This window comes from Diabrotica undecimpunctata, chromosome 2 (genome assembly GCF_040954645.1).
Source record: "Diabrotica undecimpunctata isolate CICGRU chromosome 2, icDiaUnde3, whole genome shotgun sequence".
In the NCBI taxonomy this organism is placed as follows: domain Eukaryota; kingdom Metazoa; phylum Arthropoda; class Insecta; order Coleoptera; family Chrysomelidae; genus Diabrotica; species Diabrotica undecimpunctata.
The window spans coordinates 56,074,150-56,096,488 of NC_092804.1; the positions used below are offsets into that span (position 1 = coordinate 56,074,150).

Consider the following 22,339-nt stretch of genomic DNA (forward strand, 5'->3'; position numbering starts at 1 on the left):
GAATTTACTAAGAACAACTAACAGCAACTAACAAGAAAGTAATACCCACGAAAATTGTAAACTAAGCTTATATACTACAGTACATCTGGACAATTAGAGTCTTTAGAACATGCATGAAAACATGAATGTAATGATAGAGAGTGGGCTTATAATCCATGATCTGAAATTATTTCTTCCTGGAGTTACGTCGTATACGAAACCTCAGTAGGAAATAATTTCAGATCCTCGACATATAATCCCGGAAAACTTGAAAAGATTGAACATTTGTTGGAGAATTTACATATACTTATCTAAAATATTTAAAAAAATTATAGTTTACAAATTAAAAATAACAGTCCGAGTTTCAACGTTACATATAAATGTGACACTCGGACAACTACTTGTTCTAGACAAGAGCTTCAAAAAAAGCCTGGTAATTAATTAGCCGTCGCTTCCCTGTATAAGATTATTTCTTTGTTTTATTAAAATCGAGTGTATGTTGAACAGAGCACAACTAACACAACACAGCTAAAGTGAAACTAATGATAAATAACCTAACCTACCCATGTTTCTATGAGCGTTTGGCTTAAGAATGATACCAGCGTGTAGCAACCGCGCATGTTCGTCGGTAATATCGGGCTCTTCATTGCCGCTCACCTCACCGTCCGTCATGCACGTTTCCTGTTCGTGATAAAAAAGCACAAAAATATGGTGACAAATTCGAAATAAGATAATAATAAGGTTTTGTGAGCACAGCAAATAAAAAAAGTTGCCGATTAGTGCTACAAGGTTGTTGAACGAAATGATAAATTGGCAATACTGTAAATGTTGTCAGTGTATAATATTTGTGTAATGTTACGTTACATAGAATGCATAAATGATAAAAATTTACCAAACAAAATGTGTTAATTATGTGATAAAACTAAAAGAAAAAAAAGTTTAAATGCAAACTTAGTAAAAAAACATTGTGTATAAATCTCCTTGAGTTATCGGTCTGAGATTATTAAAACAAATTTTTAATATTGTTAATAAAGTAATATTGCAAATTCACGGTCCAATACCAAACATTATTGAAGAACGTGACTATAATTAATCTCCAATAAAAAGTTTAAGTAGTTAAGATTTTAAAAGGAAATAAATACGTTTGAAAGACCTTGAGCTCATATATGCAAAAGAGACAGATCGAAATTTACCCAAAAGTGGGTATGACACCACAAGATAGTTTGTCCATTTTTGACATCTTTGACAAAAGCTACAAAAAATAGTGGTTTCTCTAAGACTATACAATATACAGGATAATTTGTTGAAACCCAAGCGTGTATTCACGCTTTAAAGAAACTGATGTGTGTACTTAAAAATGATTATTGAAAACTTTCATCAAACGACATCATTGAGTCGATTAATAATATTTAGAAGCGAATAAGAAGACAGCTCAAAACACAAAAATGGTGTAACAATAATTGTGTCGAAGGAAACAGATAAAGCTGTAAAAAACGTCGTCCTATTCTCAGACAGGATACTGATGATACAAATACAATCAACAACAATCAATGTGAAGATATTACAAGTATATGCACCCACACAAGACTATGAACAAGAAGAAATTGAAAAATTCTATCACGATTTAGAAAAAGTATTAGCACCTAAAAAGAAACACGATCTCAATATTATCATGGGAGATTTTAATGCAAAGATTGGTGAAGGTGAACAGGAAGATGTCATAGGAAAATATGGTCTCGGAATACGAAATGAAAGAGGAGATATGTTGGCATCTTTTTGCGTAGAAAAGCAATTAGTAATAACAAACTTGGTACAGACAGACATTGAAGTAACATGGACTGCTCTAAAAACAAAAATAACAAAGATACAAGAAGAAGACATCGGGTTCATAAAACACAACAAAAAACAAGAATGGATAACGCAAGAGATCATGGACCTCATGGACGTAAGACGAAAACATAAAACAAGCCCAATAGAATACAAGCGAATCAACAAAATCATTAGAAAAAAGTGCAGTGAGGCGAAAGAAAACTGGATGTCAACAAAATGCCTAGAAATCGAACAACTTCAGGAAAAATACGACACCTTTAATATTCATAAAAAAGTAAAAGAAATGACAGGTAGACACAAAAAGAGACAAGCAACAATATTAAAAAATGATAATAACGAAATAATTATGGGTACAGAAGACAAACTAGAGAGATGGAAAAAATACATACAAGCTCTTTTTGGCGACGATAGACCTTGTTCTCAACCGTCCACAGATAATCGAATAAATGAAAAAGGCCTAGAAATAACCAAAGAAGAAGTGATCCATGCAGTAAAATCTCAGAAAGATGGAAAAGCCACCGGTCCAGACAATATCAATGTCGAAATAGTAAAACTAATTGCAGATAACGAAAGTAAAAGCCTAGATTTAATAACAGCACTATTCAATAAGATATATGACACAGGTAAAATACCAACAGACTGGCTAAAATCAACATTCGTAGCATTACCAAAAAAATCGAATTCCTCACAATGCGATGATTATCGAATATTAAGCTTGATGTCTCATGTCCTTAAAAATTTTCTCAGAATTATCCATACACGAATTTACAAGAAGTGCGAGTTCCAGATGAGTGACACTCAATTCGGATTTCGAAACGGATTGGGAACACGAGAGGCTCTTTTTGCTTTAAATGTGTTAACGCAACGATGCAGAGACATGAATGTAGATGTATATGCATGTTTTATTGACTATCGAAAAGCATTTGACTGCGTTAACCATCAAAAGATGATCGAAATTCTGAGAACAACTGGAGTTGACGAACAAGACTTGCGAATTATCTCAGAACTATACTGGCACCAAACGGCAACAATTGAAATAGAGCACACAACATCCGAAGACATACAAATCCGACGAGGAGTGAGACAGGGTTGCGTCTTATCACCGCTACTCTTTAATTTGTATTCGGAGTCTATATTCAGAGAAGCATTAGACGAGGTCCAAGGCGGAATTAAGATTAACGGAATCAGCAACGCACAAGAACTACAATATATAATAAATGCGGTAGTTCACCACAGCGAAATATACAGTATAAACATACAGGTGTATGCCAAGGGTCAAATAATAGAACAGGTAAATTCCATAAAATATTTGGGAACAAATATCAATAGTCAGTGTAATCCAAAAAAAGAAATCCTATCAAGAATCGAACAAGCAAGGAAAACATTCATGAGCATGAAAACATTTTTTACAAGATCAGACCTTAGTCTACAGCTTAGAATCCGAATGATCAGATGTTACGTTTTTTCTGTCTTACTGTATGGCTGTAAAAGTTGGACAATGGACTCTGAAATAGAAAAAAGAATAGATGCCTTTGAGATGTATATATACAGACGAATGTTGAGGATTCCATGGGTACAAAGAGTTACTAATGTTGAGGTACTTCGTCGCATGTGTAAACAAAAAGAATTACTAAGAATAATCAAAGAGAGGAAAATGCAATACTTGGGTCATGTGTTGAGAGGCGAAAGATATGAATTACTTCAAGTTATACTGGAAGGAAAAGTACAGGGCAAAAGATTAGTAGAAAGACGCCAGAACTCGTGGCTGAAAGACCTGAGGAGATGGTTCGACCGCTCATCCGCAGAGATCTTTCGCGCAGCAATTTGCAAAACTACAATTGCCATTTGGATGGCCAACCTTTGAAAGGAGACGGCGCAATGAGAAGAAGAATAACAAACACAATTTTCAAACTTCCAAAACGTCGTCTTTACACCTGGAAATCACCAGCCGATACACCTGAACGAGTTGTTCGTAACCAAATAGACTTCATATGTATAAATAAGAGATACAGAAATTCAGTATTAGCAGTAAAAACATATCCAGGCGCAGATGTACCAACACATCACAATATTTTAGTAGGAAAAATAAGACTAAGATTAAAAAGAGTTGCAAGGACGAATAAGCAAACAGTTACTACTGATAGAGAAAAGATGTTAAATGATACTGTAAAACAAGAAATAACTAGTATATTAAAAAATGAAGTTAACATTAAGCAAAGAGGAAAGTACTGAGGAAAACTGGACGAGAATTAAAGACATCTTAAAGACTGTTCAAGAAACAAAATTGAGTGCGCTAAAAGCAAGAAAAAAACAAGGGTGGATGACAGAAGAAATACTGAGACTTATGGATCAAAGAAGAGAAGTCAGAAATAAAGATAAAAACGAATACAAGAGATTCCACGCAATAATCAGGCAGAAGATAAGACACGCGAAAACACAATTTCATAGTAAAGAATGTAATTAAATTGAACAATATAAAAAGAAACACGATACATTTCATCTGCACAAGAAATTAAAAGAGGTCGCTGAAAACAAACGGAAACAAGTATCCCAAACTTTAGAAGACAGAAACGGACACAGAATATTAGACATCAATGAACAGTTAAAAGAAAGGGAAAACTACATTTCTGAATTATTTGAAGATGAGACAGTAGACCACTATACACCGATTGCTATATCAGGTGCATCCATAACAGAAAGTGAGGTTACACGTTCAATACAAACGGCAAAAAATGGAAAAGCACTTGGCCCCGATGAAGTAAGTGCTGAAATACTAAAGTTTTTGGGAGAAAATGGAATTAAAGCTCTGTGTAATCTCTTTAACAGAATTTATGATATTGGGATATTACCAACTGATTGGTTAAAGTCGACATTTGAAACATACCTAAGACATACCTAAGAAACATCGTCCAAAGACATGCGGTGATTATCGGACAATAAGTCTGATGAGTCACGTTTTGAAGATCTTCCTGCGAGTAATACACAGCAGAATTTACACGCTGTTAGAGGACAGAATTAGCAATACTCAATTTGGGTTTAGGAGTGGCTTGGGTACAAGAGAAGCCTTGTTTAGTATACAGGTGCTAGTACAGAGATGCAGAGATATAAATCAAAATGTGTACATTTGTGCAATCGATTTTGAAAAGACTTTTGACAAAGTCCGACATAACAAAATGCTAGAAATATTGGAAACAGCTGGATTGGACGATAAAGATCTACGAGTAATTACAAATCTATACTGGCATCAAGTGGCAAGAATAAAGGTTGAACAAGAACTGTCGGATGAAATAAATATAAAAAGAGACAAGGCTGTATATTGCCGTCAACAATATTAGATATGCCGACGATACCTTAGTGCTTGCTAATTGCGGAGAAGACCTTCAAAATCTAACGAACAAAATAAAACAGACTTGTGATCAGTATGGATTAAAACTCAACGTTAAGAAAACTAAATATATGATAGTTAGCAAACAAAATTATATACAGGATGACGGTATAAAAGTCGGAGATGCCACACTGGACAGAGTAGAGAAACTCGTATATCTCGGCAGTAATATCAATGAGAGCTGGGATCCAACCGCAGGAATTAAAAGCCGAATAGAACAAGCCCGAGCTGCCTTTGTAAAAATGAGAAACGTGCTTTGCAGTCACGATCTTAGCATTGACCTTACGAGTTCGAATGACATCTTGCTACATCTTTCCTGTCCTGCTGTATGGAGTGAAAGCGTGGACTCTAACTGAGGCTATCCTTAGACGCTTGAGAGCCTTTGAGATGTGGGTATACAGACGACTACTGAAAATAAGCTGGGTAGAAAAAAATAAGAAATGAGGAGGTCCTTAGACGGCTGAACCAAACAACACAACTGGTCAATATAATAAAGAAACGCAAGCTGGAATACCTCGGTCACATTATGAGACACCCTGAAAAATATGATTTTTTACATCTGATCATCCAAGGTAATCGTGGTCCTGGTAGAAGAAGAATATCATGGCTGAAAAATCTAAGGCAATGGTATGAAAAATCAACTACATCGTTATTTAGAGCTGCTGTCAATAAAGTCACGATAGCGAATATGGTAGCCAACATGATATCCAACGATCGATAACGGTCATGGAACTAGAAGAAGAAGCGAATATATTGATAAAATAAAACAGTTTCTTTTATAATTTGCAATCCTAAACGCCTTTTCAGTATTACGCACAGTACGAATGTCCTCGCACACAAAATTTACCGAATTTACAGTAAGCATATGCTTATATTTTTCTGTGTCTCTACTTGGATTATATGATCAGCCATTGTATTATCTGCACCCCGTCAATATGAAGCACGTACGTTAGAATACCAACGGAACCGACGCAATACAAAAGACTTTCGGAACCATAAAAGATGTAAATTAGATCACATAAACTGAAAAAACAGTAGAATTTGTGTTTAAAGGCGTTTATTTTTAGTTTAGTAATACTGAAATGCATTATTAAGGTGTATTGGTGGCTAATTTTAACACTAAATCAATAATTAGTATTTTTTTGTTTATAACTGCTTTGTTAAGTATGTGTTTTACATCAAATAAATAAAATAAATTAAAGATTCTAAAATTAGAAAACCAAAGACTTAACTCGTATCATTAGACAGTATTGCCAATATAAAAGTATTCAAATTACCATTAAAAGCTGTATCTACCATCGATTAGCAAAAACTGAAACTATTTTTTCGGTCAATCGAATGTACTCTATATATTTACTTGTTTGAAAGCTATAATTATTCTAATGAATACGTAGCACCAGAAGTAATGAGTTAGTGCTGTGACAAGAAAAGCTAATGGACTAGAAACTAGACGAAGTTTCAAAAAAAAATTCAAATTTCTTACTGTGTCTTACAACTTTATAGCCAATCTCATAATTTTGGTTCACCTAAAGAAACACAAAAAATAGAACAAATTAAATTAGTATAAGAGCTATTTTCATGATAACATTAAAACTATTACAAATTGTCCAATTTTGCTTTGGCCTGATTGATTTTCAAGCCACTATTTTGTGCACCTCCTTTTATATGATAAAAAAGTATCATACATACAACAAAAATGGATAAATGTAAAATTGTTTGCAATATATTTTTCTATCAAAAGTTGCTTATGCCAGTAATAACACTAATTCCCTAGCGTAAAATAAAAATTTACGAAAAAAAGTTCCAGAAATTTTGGAAATTTGCTTAGAGAACTCGCAAATTTCTGAAAATTTAGTATACAAAATTTGAAATTATTATACAATAAAGTCGTGAGCCGCGATAATGTATATATAGTCAGAACTAATCTGACTTGACAATGGCAAGTGGGACCTTGCCGAAACGTCGCCAAAACAATGGTTTTTCAAAAAACCAAAACTATTTAACGTCCAATATATATATATATATATATATATATATATATATATATATATATATATATAGAAAAGGAGTACGACCGTCAATCCAAAATAAACTAAGGTACACTCGAAGAGTGGTGGGTTTTTCGGTCAAGTGGAGAAATAAAAGACAAAGAAGGTGGCTACTTCATCTATTTATTGAAGACGTTTCGCTTTCTGCTCAGAAAGCATCATCAGTTCATCTAAAAAGAACAATATGAAACCAAACATCCATAGAGAAGTTACAACAAAAGTGTGTTACCTTACAAAGACATGTAGCAGTCAATGATGTTAAAAAAATGAAAAAACTTACGAAACTGGACATTCAGAGTTAACGTTGTATAAACTAATTAATTGAAACTAGGTATAGTTTGCAATTTAACTTGATGCTTTCTGAGCAGAAAGCGAAACGTCTTCAATAAATAGATGAAGTAGCCACCTTCTTTGTCTTTTATTTCTCCACTTGGCCGAAAAACCCACCACTCTTCGAGTGTACCTTAGTTATATATATAGTATATATATATATACTTAGTATATATATTATATACTTAGTATATATATATATATATATATACGAATTACTAATTACACAAGAAACTTTTGATGGGAAATCAATTGCGGATAATTTTATTTCTATCCATTTTGTCATGGATTTTATACTTACCAAGATATTGAGGATAAAAAATTGAAAGTTAGTGGAAATTTTCTGAATTTGGCACAACTTTTTGAGTTGAAGCATAATTAAATTCTAGATATAAACAACTCTGTTTCAATATTTCGTACTATGTCAGGTTATTCATCAATCTAGTTCCTAAAATCCTTTTTGATCACAAAAATACTTCGTCATATAGTACAAAACTCAAGTGGTGGGTCTTTATCACAGTCTTTATTTAATATACTATGAGATTTTCTCATATAATTACCATATGAGGTAACTATATTTTCTGAATTTTTTTTCATCTCTTTAGCAATCGTCCCTTTTGGTGTCATTACTAGAGTAATTTTTTCTTAAAATCTTTGAATTTATTTCAAACATCTCAGTATTATCGTCTTATACAATTCTATATATACCTGAAGTTTATTGTTTCTTAGTTATTATTTCATTATCATCACCGATGTCGTATTTATCAATATTACACTATTACAAAAAATCCTACTCTAGTTTACACAAAAGTCTGTTTATCAGTCGAATTCATTTTGCTAGTATATCTACTTCTGATAGAGCTTGATGCTATAGTTTATTTATAGTTGTTATAGTATGATACATATATGTCTCTAAAAGCCTGCACAGTTACATCGTGTATTCGTAGGACAATCTGTATCCTTTTTTACACAAATCAATTTTTTTTTATTTTCTTATTTAATTTTTTGTTTTCTTCAATCGTATATTATTATTATTTATGATTTTATATTATTATATAATAATAATATAAAAACATTATTATATAATAAAAATGAAGGAAATAAAATCTCGATTATCCTCTGTCATCTTTCAAATCGGAAATTGTTAAGTAAAACAGAATTGCATATTGAAGTTCTTACTCTCATTTTTCGCTACATTCAATCAGATAAAAATAACATAAAATTCTTTTGTAGTTTTGCAAAATAATTCTATTTTTTGCGGTGCGGGTATTGATTCTAATGGGAAATGTTACGAAATTCTTATATCAAAAAAATATTGAATTAATAAAAACAATTAAAATACCTTCGAATAAGTCATAATATATATATATATATATATATATATATATATATATATATATATATATATATATATATATATATATGGCAAATGGAACTAGTAATAAGGTGCCAATATCTAAGGAACTACAAAGATTTAAGGCTATTAAATCAACGGTGGACTCAATATTTATCATACTGATACAAAAATCAACAGAATTCAGCAAACCCCGGTTTGCTTGTTTTGATAGATACTAGTAGCCTTTACTAATAAGAAGAAGCTTACTGGACAGTGTGAACTGAAATTATTTAGAAAGGAACTAGAAAAAACCAATGAGATCAAGTATCTAGGGATAACCCTGGATACCAAACTCAAATGGAACACTCACATTAACAACATAACCATCAGGGCTACGAGACTCTTCTGGAACTGCAGAAGAGTTGTAGGTAAATCCTGGCGGTTGAAATCTAAGGTAATCTGTGAGTTATACACATTAGTGATACGACCGATAGTTACTAATGGATCAGTACTTTCGTGGAAAAAGATGGCTTTGTAATCTTGTGCGTCCTCACTCACCACCCTACAAAGACAAGTTTTTCTAAATATGACAGGAACCTTGAACAGTACAGAAACGGTATATTTAAAGGCTATTACAGGTCTACCCCGCTGGAATTGTATGTTTCGGCGGTAGCTTTTATGACTATCCTGAAATTTTAAGCAAACAATCCTTGGAGGCCGAATTATGTAAGGATTAGTCATACAAATAATACTGGCACTTTCAATCCACTTCCCACGTTTCAAATCAACTCAGATATGATGAACCCAGAGTGTTAAATAAAAGAGAGGTAAGATGCTCTAAGACTCAGAAGCCAAACACGCGAAAACCAAACGGATGGTACGATATTTAAAGCTTAAGAACTTAGAAGAAAGCTAAACATAAGAAAACAAACAGGTTCTAGTCCTACCACAAATTTTTTTTCTGAAATTAGAATTTAATTATTTAAGGCATTAAAAACATCAATTAGAACACTAGTTAAATGCACAACATCAGCAATACTCCTTCTTCGCAGATCTTCTTATTCGGTCATTGGTTAGAGTCATAGTTTCTGCCCCATAGGTTATGACCGGTAATACGCATTGGTCAAATACTTTTCTTTTGAGGCTAATTGGTATGTTGGCCCTAAGTGTATCTCGAAGTTTTCCAAAGGCTGCCCACGCTAAAGTAATTCGTCGTTGGATTTCACATGTTTGGTTATCCCTGCTGATTCTTATTTCATGACCCAAATACGTATATTTCTCCACCAGTTCTACCACTTTGTCTTAAATAGTTAAATGGTTATTGGGACCATATTTGTCTTAGTTTTGGTCAAGTTCATTCTGATGCCCACCTTCGAACATGCACCTAAATTATCTGTGATAAGGACAATGTCATCTGCGAAACGGAGATCGTTAAGCTTTTCGCCGTATATTGTTACTCCTCTGTGGTCCCAATTGATCATCTTAAAGGCATACTCTAATTTCGTTATGAATAATTTCGGTAACAATGTATCTCCTTGCCTTATCCCACGTTTTATTTTTATTGGTAGGGTTTTTTTTAACAATGCTACAACCATCCTTTTGCACAAAAATGGAGATAGAACAGACCTAGAATATTATAGACCTATTAGCCTATTGAACCACATATAGAAGCTCTTCACTGACATTAAGATTGGAAAAAAATTAGATTTCTACCAACTGAGAGAGCAGGCAGGATTCCGTTCAAATTATGGTACCAATGATCACCTCTATACAGTAAAGACACTCATAAAGCGTTCGACACGATCGAAATAGACAGCCTTATAGAAGCAATGAAGGGCAGCAGGATTGACCATGGGTATAGCGAACTTATTTGCAATATTTACAAAAATGCCACTATCGTTTTATCATTTTTAAATATGTACTTTAATCAACTGATTTGCGAAGAATGAGTAGAAAAATGTTTTTTGAATAACATAACCTACTAACAACTTGTTGGTTATACATTTTGGCAGAATTTTTGAAATACCCTTTTTTTTAAACGATTTCCGCGGTGGAAATCGAAACATCAAACATTAGTTAAAAAACAATCAATTGTGGCTCAATCTCATATAAAAATATTTAAATACAATTAGGTTTACTCTAATAGTAACATTTCCCATTTTATATATTTTTTATTGATAATAACCGTGACATAAATAACTCTTATACTAAAACATTTGAACCAATCTACTATTAAGAAACGACAATCTTAAAACAACTTACCTCTTGTATATCAGGTACAGTTATAGTAACGTTAATTGGTTTTATCCGGCTTTTTATGGAATGTTGTGGCATTAGAGGTGTATACAAAGTGTTCTTCCATTGTCTACTTAAAACAATTACGCCCTGTCTGAGAGTAAATAGTTGAGGAATTTCGGATTCTCTTAAATTTGATTCTATATATTGGGGTTCGGCTTCTAAATAGTATTTCTGTAGAATTGAGCACAGCTGAAGACTTGGATCTTCTTGTAGGGTCTGGGCCAATGGCGTCAGTTTACCATAGCGACTCTACACACATGATTTTATTAAACTAAGTACTATATATAATTTTATAATAAGTTAATAAACACTAGACAATAAATAATATACAACGACAGAAAAAGTCATCAAATTTTTATCAGAACATGTAGATGTAAATATTATGAGGAATAATATTAACTCTCACAAAAGTTTATCGATCTAAACAAATAACTTCATCTAAAAAATTTTGATTTTCTAATCGTAAAAATCAACAATTTTTTTAAAAAATCACCCAAGGCATTATTATTTAGACGCGTTTTTTCAAGTAGATGGTAAATCAGGTATCACATTACAGATAAGCAATAATTTATTTAATGAGAAGATATTTTTTTTCTTGAATCCGAAAGTACAAACTTCCTTCGTCAGGTTTTCTGTATCGGTTGCAGTTTTCGTTTATTTAATAATATTAATAAAAGTATATGCTTCGGATAATAAAAAATTAGTTGCATAAAATAATTGAAATTTTACCTTGGAAAGCGTTATTCTTTGTCCTTCAAGAGCTTCAGCCATTAAACAAGCTATAGTAGCAGTAGATCTTTTATACATAGTTCTCACCATATGTACCACCCTAATAGCTAGTCTATTACTTGGATTCATCCAAGCATTGATTGCTGGTGATGCAGTACTTAACAAATTCCAGTCTAATCTAAAATCACATACACAAAATTTATTATTATTCCTTTTAAATTATTTATGTACTTAATAAATAAACTTTCATTTTAATATCGTAAATTAATAAATGCATGGATGTTTCTAGCATTTTTATGCCTTCCTATAGAAAACTAACAATGGCGATGGCTCCTCAGAAATCAAGAGTAGACTAGCAATGACACGAACCGCAACAGCTAAACTGATTAAAATATGGAAAAACCAAACAATAACAAGGAATACTAAGCTCAGTTTGGTCAATGCCCTATTTTTCCCATTGCTACATGTGCAGCTGAAACATGGATCCTCAAAAAAATCGATAGGAATAAGATCGAAGCCTTCGAAATGTGGGTCTATATAATAATTCTATGCGTGTCCTGGACAGAACATAAAACCAACCTGTCAAGCTCTGGAAGAGCTTCATATAAAAGACAGGCTATTAAAAAAAGTAAACCGAGCATACCTAATTTACTTCAGCCACATAGCTACAGGAACGGGGACCATGGAACTATTGGTAGTAGAACGAAAGGCAGAAGGCCGAAGACCAAGAGGAAGGGTTTCAACACGATGGGCAGATCAAATGAAGACTCTGGTGAGAAAATCCCTACATGAAGCCGTCAATATGGCACATGATCGCATCCAATAATATTTAGAATGTTACCACGCCCTGACGAGTGCTCAAGGAATGAGGAGGACATGGATAACTGAATGAGCGTCACAATGAAACCTAAACATATCTACCAATTTAATACTCATCGCAAATCATAATTCGCTGTAGATAGATGTTGGAGGTTATATATTAAACCTAAACGTGCGTTAGTTAAGTTTGGAATTATCTAAGACTTTTTCTGTTTTGCGTTTATTATGTTTTATATTATCCATTCCCTTAATAAAATAAAACAGGAAAATTTTAAATACCTTGTGTAGTCGATTTTCCTTGTAATCGGAGCCCTTGGAGGAGCTGCAAAATTAAACCAAACTACCTTAAACTCAATTATACACGACGACACATTGCCATTATCTTTAGGAACAATTGTAACTTCTTTGTTTTCGCTAAGTCTTTCTGGTTTAACGTTTACGTCTTCCTGTGTCGATTTTCTGTCTTTTTCTTTAAGTTTAGGTGTTAAGAGCCCTTGCGATTTGGCTTCGGATAGCTTCGGTGTCGTGTGATTCGATTTATCGGAATTATCAATAGGTTCTGTTACTTCCGGTGGACGCGGATTATCTTCTAGATGTTCAAATAGTGATTTTTTAACTATTTTAATAGCGACACCTTCAAGACCACATTCAAACATTATAAACCCGAGTTTGTCGTCAATGCTTATATCGTCCGTAGGAATACTCTAAAAAGTAAAATTTTATATTAATTACGTAATTTAATACAAGTAAAAATATATTATATATAATACAAACGACACACGACATCATTCATAACGAGAACATTTACTTCTTTTAATGAATATATTCACCATTACACGCCGGAAAGGACCCCGATTTTAGATCATAGAGTACCGTTCATTCGCTTTCAGTTAAACCAACTAGCCTGTATCCTGTGGGAAATTTCTCGATCTAGTGTCCCATTTTCCGTTATGTAGAACCAAGGTACAGTAGGTGCCAGTTACGAAGATCAAACGCAAATCCTTCTTTTCGTACCTATTCGATCCAAGCGCCTTGTTTACATATTTATCCACGTTGTCAATAGCGCAGCGGTAACTATTCGGTGCTATTAATTATATAAAAAGCATAATCACGTCACTGGCCACCTCTTCGGAAACAGTCGGCACACGTCACATGCGCGAGGTACACGTCACTGTTGGATCTTCCTGTGTGGTGTTTACAGTACATAGTTGAATTGTCCTACCCGTCCTAGTTTTCCATATGCAATTAAATGTCTCCAACCACTCTAGTTTCTCTCAACCACATCCGTTTTCGACCTGCTAACCTTAAGTCTTTACCCTACAGTAGCTCTTCTCCAACCCTTCAACTTTTCGAACATTTCTTTGCTCTCATCCACTAACACGATATCATCCTCCAGTATCTTCTTTCTCAGTACATTCATAACAAGATTAAACAGGTAGAGACTCAGGGAAGAGCCTTGATGCAAACTAACCGTCACTGGAAAACTTTTGGTCAATCTGAAGATTTATAAATACTAAATATAGCTCCCTTTTCTTTTCGCCGTATATTACTATCAACTGTCTCAAAGCAAAGGCACTCGTTGTCATCCTTACTGGCATTAACTCAAACTGTTCGTCTATCGATGTCTCCCTCCTTAACTTAGCTCTACTGTTATGTGCGATCATTTTCATTATGTGCGATATTAACTTATCCCTCTATAGGACATCCCTTCTTCCTCATATATCCTACTTATCATTTGTCACAACACATCAACCCATTCCTCCCCTAGAGCCTTCCAAACCTCCTCAGGTATTCCATTAGGTCCTACAGCCTTACCATCTTCATCCTAAATTTAAAGACAACCTCATCTCTTGTTATTCCTATATGTAATCTGGTATTCTTCATTTAGCAACTTTCTTAAGTACCCATACCATCTTTGCTTTATTTCGACATCGGATCTTAACATTCTTCCATCCGCACTCTTAATTTGCTGCACGTGAGTTAAGTTCTTTGATAACTCGGCCCTTGTTTTAACAATACTGTATAAACTTTTCGCCCCCTCGAGTGTTTCCAACTCTTCATACAGCTTTGCCGACCTTCTTTCCTTAGCAGTAGCTACAGCGCGCTTTGCTTCCCTCTTTGCTACCTTGTATGTATCCTTATCTTCCTGTCTTTTAGACCTTCCATACCTCTTTATTCTACCTAACCTTCTGTTGCAGTTCATCGCTCCATAACCAAGTTTCTTTGTTCCTAGTTAAAGTTAAAATTAAATCATAACTATTGCTATATTGTTGGAAGTGCATCTATGATTTTCTTAGTTCTTCATTCTCTTTTTCAATGTTTTTTTACTTATACATGTTTATAAAAAACACCACATGTTCTTTTTGCTGTGCTTAGTTTGAACAAATTGTTAACTTTATTTAGTTCAATTTATTGTTTATACATCGTAATCGTATAATGTCCATTTACTTAAGCGTCTTTACAACTTTAATATCACTGACTGCTACATATCTTTTTGAGGTAACACATGTAACAACTTTTCCATGCTTGTGTGGTTTTTTCATATTGTTCTTTTTAGATGAACTGATGATGCTTTCTGATTAAGAAAGCGAAACGTCTTCAATAAATAGATGAAGTAGCCATCAACTTTGTCTTTTTTCTCCACCTTTTGACCGAAAAAACCCACCACTCATCCGAGTGATCCTTAATTTATATATATATATATATATATATATATATATATATATATATGCTTGTGTTAATAAATGAGAATTATGCTACGCAGCTGATAGAAAAATAAAACATCCTATGAACACAACCACTAGAAGCATAAAAAAAATAAAAAAGAGAATGAAGTAAATTATAGAAATGACAAAAAAGTATATAAGTTTAGAACTCCTGTCAGTTTAGAGGAAGTGACATATTAAAGTATTAAATATACTATAATTTTAATTTTATAATAATATAATTATTATAAATATTATAATAATATAATACCAATATAATTTTATAATTTTAATATCCTAGTAAATTATTTCCGTGACAATTTTTTTATAAACAATAATTTAAGAATAATTTTTACCAGGAAAAAGTAAAAAAGTTTAGTTCATTGAAGAATGGCTTATTTATTCCCGCTACGGATATTTCTGAAAGCAGTTTTGCATTGAAGCAGAAGATGAGAAAATAATTTTAAGACAGTATGTGCCAATTACCAAGCAAGAAGGCAACTGAATTGATGATTTGGATTAATGAATTTATTAAGGTACATGCAGAATATTTTTATTTAGTAAATTTTTACGAAAATGTTGGTTATACGTAGGCGGTCCGATAAGCACTTGGCCTCACCACCCGATGGCGCCACTATCGCAAGAGAAATCTACTGTTGTGTCGTAGACGGCTAATGTCAAAATTTCAGCCGAACAGGACTCGTAGTTTTGTTTTGACCGCATGTGGAAGAGAAGGTGTCCGCGGATTTTAGACAATGAAAAAAGAGTCATATCGGTCACTCATTCGATTGGATGCTGTATAAGGTGATTCTTCTCCTTCGACAAGGGTAGAATACTCGCTTAAAAATTACCAGCAATTAACGTTAAAATGTCAAGTTGTTCAAGATTAATCGAATAAATTAATTTCCAAGTAAATAAATAAAATTCGGTGGTTGGGCTGGGGTCAGGTTGGGATTTTTTTTGTGCATAAATATAAAACTAATAAAGAAAAACAGTTAGTAACAACTTACGTGACTTTCAGTATCCGGCGATTGTAGATAATATTCCATGCCTCTATAAAGCGATCTAACTTTTGTCGGAGTAAAGAGTACTTTAGATTTATAAGTTGGTATAGCAGTAATAATAGCGTCATCTAACAGTGAACTTTCATTTCTCAGTCTTCGTAATTGAGCATGCATTTTTCCAACGTTTAGACTGATTACTAATTGTTGCTGTTGTTTCTCGCAACTTTCGATAAAAACAGGATCGCATTGAATTACGTCAGAGTTAGTATTAGTTTGGAATCCAAGCAAAATCTTTGCTCTGTTCGCTCCCTTTTTGCTTCCACTACGTACAACAGCCGGTCTTAGAAATTTCTGGAGTACTTCCTTAGCCTATAATATAAAAAGAAAATGTTAATATAAGCAATAAAATTAATTCACTTTGTTTTAGATCAAAAAAATAAATACGCTGGACTCAAAGCAATTATGTGAAAAATATAGGCTTAAAATCATATACTTACTTGTTTGTCACAATGTAATTTCACGTTGATATTATCAAAACAAACTGAGAACAGCGATACACATGTTAAATCTTTAATATTATCCAGTGCCGAAAATGATATAATCTCTTCAACAATCGATACTTGTAGTAATGTAACATTAACCTAAAATGAATAATTCAGAACAACTATTAATTTATATGAATGTTACTTACTTTTGGTAAAAATATTGCAGCCTGCAACTGTGTTTTAACAGTTTCTTCGTACACATTAAGAGCTTTAACTTTACCGTCTTCGCTAGGAGGTTGGCATAACTTGGCAACATTGTCAGTTGTTTTTAAGATATTAGCTGATTCGACTTGTCCTATACATGAAGTGTGTAGATGGTTTATGACAGTTAGGGGATGTAAATTAGCTACAGTTGGTGTAAGAGCATCAATAAATCTGAAAATAAAAACTTTCATTACAGAGATCTAAATATACTGTGGTGTAATATATTATGTAAATTATTCCGAAGATTGACTACCATTATAATGATTTTTATATACCACCGTTCTACTGAATTGTAGTTCAAGTCAATTTTTCTAAAGTGACATTACTTTTTCACCTATATTTTTCTTTTTTATCCATTCTATTTTCTGTGAATTTCTAACCGCCAGCGATGCGCTATCTTTCGAAAAAAACACTAGGAACGTTGTCGCCTCACCTTTGATGTTTACCGTATCCGAAGAAAAAATGTGACGAAGAAGCAATTCCAGACAACGGATTATAAGCTCGGAAGTACAATGTATCATAAAAAATATTTACATTAAGGCAGTACTAACCATCGACTTTATAAAAATATCTTCTATTAGGTCAAAGGCATGTTCTCGTTCGATCTTAAGGCCGAAGTTGTATTTGTGACGTTAACTGCCAGCTATTTCGTCCTCTTGCTCTGGAGCCTGTTGGTCTTAAATCGTTTGCTATTTGGGGTAGTCTCTCATTATGTATTCATGTAACATGCTGATGTCCGGTATTTGACAGAGATCTCTTATATGATTATTTGATATTCTGCCTCTTCTTGTTTTTCCAGAAACTGATCTCAAGGCTCTCATCTCTGACGTTATAGATACTCTTTTTATTTCTGCTGTATCTATTTTCGTATCCCTACATCCTAATATATAAGCTACTTTATTTGCTTGTTTTCTTACACCCTATTTAAGGTTTCCGTAGTTGATTTAATCCGATTTAATCACATATGAGGTTTGGTTTTTTAGTTTTGCCTATAACTGCTTAGAGGGCACCACCAATAAAACCTTCCGACACAAACGTAACCTCAATCTTTTGTTGACATAAATCGAGAGTTTCATTGTGATACAAGTCGTGTACATACAGTGAATTTTTTAAATTAGCAAGTCGGTCGAAAAATGGATTTTAGCCGAGAACATTTTCGAGCAATAATTGTTTACAATTTTCGGAGAGGATTATCTCTACAGCAATGTCTCTCTGAAATGGTTTTTATGTTTGGGAATGAAGTATCACACCAGTCAACTATTTCCCGCTTCAAATTTCCATGTGGTCGCTTCAGTCTCAGTGACGAATCCATGCCATGCCAGGTTCATCCAAAACAGCAGTCATACAGCAAAACATTGATGCGGTTCGTCAGCTAATTAAGGATGACCGCCGTGTAATATACTGAGAGATAGAGGCATCTTTGGACATTTTCTTTGTGGCTGTATGCCAAAGTAAAAAGACAACCTTCGCATGTCCAAATTGGCTTAAGTTTGTTTTTAAAGAGATAGTTTGGACTTTTATTTCGTTTATTTGGTCTTTGTTTTTATTTGCGTTTTCGATAACAGTTTGCCTTCCAAGTGTAATCCAAGATTTGATCGCAATCTTCACGGGTATATAGTTTTTATATGTGTTAACTTGAATTCGTTGCTTCTTTTTGTGGTACCTGCCATTTGAACTAAAAAAAGTTCGTGTAACCTTCTGGCTAAGGTCTAGTGTTAGGGTTTTCAGGTCGCGCAAGCGCCCCTAACATGACTTAACGACTACTTTCGTAGCCGGGACCGACGGCTTTACGTGCCCTCCGAAGCACGGTGGCAGCTCAGTTAAATTAGAAATTGAAATTTTTGTCGGTGCCGCCATTTGAACTGATTTGTTGGTATTAACATTATTTTTCGATTCTATAGCCATCTAAAAAGGGCACCCAAATGTTATTGCAAATGCTCCCTGGGGTCCACGTTTGAGGTTAGTATCTGCAAATGTAGCTGTTATAATGTTGTCAAATTGTGGGAGACCTGCAGTAAATATTAGGTGAAGGAAAATGCCAAGTACGCTCACCTGAGGAACTCCTGATCTGTAATCAGGATAATATAAAATCGATAGGGTAGGAAGATATTTAGTTTACAAAGTAGTCCACCAGCCGTCATATCCTTGTTGAGATCTAAAAACATTAAACTTTAGGACTCTTTTTCTTCTTAACTTGTTTTAATCTGTATTGTTGAATATTTTCTTGTAAATTTAAATTCATGATTCGGTATAAATCGTTTAGAGGGACCATTTCTTCTATTATTTTGCGCAAGAGTCTTTCAAATATAGCCATTTTCAATTAGATAATCCTATTGCTTTAAAAGTTCTTCAAGATATCATTACTATCAAACTGTGTCCAAGGGCTTTACGTGATTTTAACAATTTTATTTCCTGTAGTACTTCTGTGGAGGAGAAGAGTTTTATAGACAATAATAGGTATGAAACATTTAAGAAGACTTCGACATATTGGTCGAGCTTTTGTTTTGTTAACCGACAGCACTGAAAGCATCTACTACGTGTACAGCGAAAACTCCCGATTTTTCAAGGTTAGGACGTACCAACCTTTTATCTGTATTTCTTATGGGAATAATGCCGTTTAAATGGTATGGCTGTTTAAATGAGTAATCGTCAAGGGGTAACAGCGTAATATATAAATGGGAGCTCTCCTGTTTATTTATTGTAAAGCTTTCATCAGCTCGCAGGTTAATCCATTTGTTTCTTTGATATAACGGATTTCTATTGTTTTGCCAGATTCATCTATTTCGTCTTTTTTCTGTAATCATTATTATTTTTTTATGCTCATATAATGATTTCTGTAATCATTAGATTATATATTTTTTCTGTAATCATAAACATAGCAAAATAATGAATCTACTAAAGGAAAGAGTGGCAACAAGCAACTACCTCTTGCATATTCATTTCTTGGCGTTCCAATACTGTATAAAAATTAAAGAATACTTTCTTATACAAGTTGAAATACTCACTTTTGCAATGTTTCCAATAGCAATGGACTAATCATAACATCTAAGTCCCCTTTTAACTTAACAATTAATGTCGTTCTTGAACAGCCATCACCGTGACAACTTAATAATTCCTCTTCTTGAAAAGACCCGGAATCGTTTTCAACTTCTTCCTGATCCCAAACATATATAAAAGGAGAAGTAGGAGTTTTGTTGTTATCGGACCTCGAAACCATTTTGAGAGATGTTATGCCATCGTTTACGGTCTCCATATTTGGGACAAATCTGGCACCTAATTTAACATTAAATAACAAAAAATTAGTAATTAAATATAAAAAGAATTAAAAAGTAAAAAAAAACGGCGTGTGGCCAATTGAGTTAGCCGATGTACGCTGACAAAAAGGGTCTCACGGCGCAGTGAGCTTATTCATTGTTACTTGTGTTTTTACTTACTTTATAAGCGAAGGGATTGTTGGAAAATAAATAATAGTTATTTCAATTTTAATTGAACAGGGAATATCAACAACAACGTTACAGCTTACCATATATAAAAGCCCAGAAAAGAGCATTTGCTTTTCAAAATGTTGACTAGAATGGACATGCCTACAATATTACGGTTTGCAGGTGGCATATTGTATTAACGGGAATGTGTATAAAAAGCAAAAATACAAAATTTTGTTTTTTTCTTTTTTAATGAAAAAGTTTCTGTTTGTTAAATTATCTGAAAAACAGTTAACTCGTCTATATAACCACATTGGAAAGGTAGATAACTTTTTCCGCAGGGATATTTCATGGTCCATACTTTCACGTCATACAGTGAAACTATGGAATATGTAACATTTTTACAATCTAACTTTTAGTGGCACTGAGAAGTCCCTGTTAGTAATTATGTGCTTCATCTTGATAAAAGTTGACTTTGCCTTTTCAATTCTGGATTTTTCAAGCAAAAACAGCAAGAAATAGAAGAAAACTTTAGAAGCAAAGAAAATTAAAAAGACAAGAGGGGTATCAAAGAATATTATCTGGTGAATTCGAAGCATACTTGTAATCAACAGATAGAAACAATAATCAAGAGAGCGGTAACTACGTTAATAGTAGCCAGACGCACTCATATAAAAATGTGGGGTTTAAAACGAGTCATGTTATATTGGTGGTAAATGGTGGTAAAACCAACAATTATCTATGCATCACTGGTATGGTGGCCAAATCTGCAGTAAAGACGTGTCATCCTGAAACTAAGCAATGTGCAAAGACTTGCTTGCCTTGGAATCACAGGGGCACATCAACAGCAACTATGGAAGTTATACTGTACCTCCATTCTCTGCATATCGTTATAAGGAGAGAGGCGAGAATGGATGATGCCTTTTGGCCATATGGTACCCAAATATAGTCATAAAGTACCTTTCCAAACGGACATATGTCCACAAGAGAGGCGGGGAAGAGGAGCACACAAACATAAGTTGTAGGGTTAGACCTGGTCAAAAAGACGGGTCCAAAACTGCACAAGATTCGCATGAAGAGAATTTTTTACTGTTTATCTTTGAATTGTGAGGCTAAAACTATTAGACGATGAGTTGGACGTTCCAATGTGTGAAAAAATTAGTAAAAAAAGAAAGACTTTTGGTAGTGTTTGGGAAGTAAGCAAAAAGATACAGCTGCAAAGTCACGAAACAGGTGAAAATTGTTTATACATGTGGTAAAAATGTTTTGATGTGATAAATCAAGAACAAAGACATAACATTTTAAGAGATTATAATCTTTTATAGACGTGATGCACAAAATTTATATTTGCGTTCTCATCACAGTTTATAAGGCACAGCGAAGGCACCCAAAAAAAATGTTTACGATGCAAATGTACACTCAGGAACTTATGCATATTATACCGTATTAGACTCACTGGAAACAATCAAACAAAAGACATCCCAGATTATTTTAAATGATTCATTCATTGGTATTTCTGAACAAAGGTTAGAAACCCTGAAGAAATCTTTGCAAAGGGACGCAATATGCATATGTTGATTTTATTTGAGAAATAATCAGACATACAATTTTCGTCGCTATCTAGTACACGTATTAAAAAGAAATGAGGCACTGAAAAAAGGTTATGAGAAGAATCACACATAAATATTTTTTCATGTTTTCGCGG

At 33.6% G+C, this 22,339-nt stretch overlaps 1 protein-coding gene across 7 annotated transcripts in view; it reads right to left on the reverse strand.

Annotated features, from left to right (window-relative positions):
• The window catches only part of tweek (transmembrane protein KIAA1109 homolog tweek), a 204,308-nt gene that overhangs the window by 131,756 nt on the left and 50,213 nt on the right, over window positions 1–22,339 (reverse strand). For 6 of the 7 annotated variants that reach the window (XM_072522926.1, XM_072522925.1, XM_072522922.1 and 3 more), the window contains exons 21-28: window positions 20,218–20,485; window positions 17,155–17,383; window positions 16,961–17,104; window positions 16,470–16,832; window positions 13,034–13,458; window positions 11,936–12,113; window positions 11,171–11,455; window positions 543–660 (exon numbers count right to left, since the gene is read on the reverse strand). In XM_072522926.1, coding sequence (XP_072379027.1) covers window positions 543–660; window positions 11,171–11,455; window positions 11,936–12,113; window positions 13,034–13,458; window positions 16,470–16,832; window positions 16,961–17,104; window positions 17,155–17,383; window positions 20,218–20,485 — 2,010 coding nt within the window. Of the gene's footprint in view, window positions 1–542; window positions 661–6,677; window positions 6,721–11,170; window positions 11,456–11,935; window positions 12,114–13,033; window positions 13,459–16,469; window positions 16,833–16,960; window positions 17,105–17,154; window positions 17,384–20,217; window positions 20,486–22,339 lie in introns of all 7 variants that reach the window. The other variant, XM_072522924.1, reaches the window with a different exon arrangement.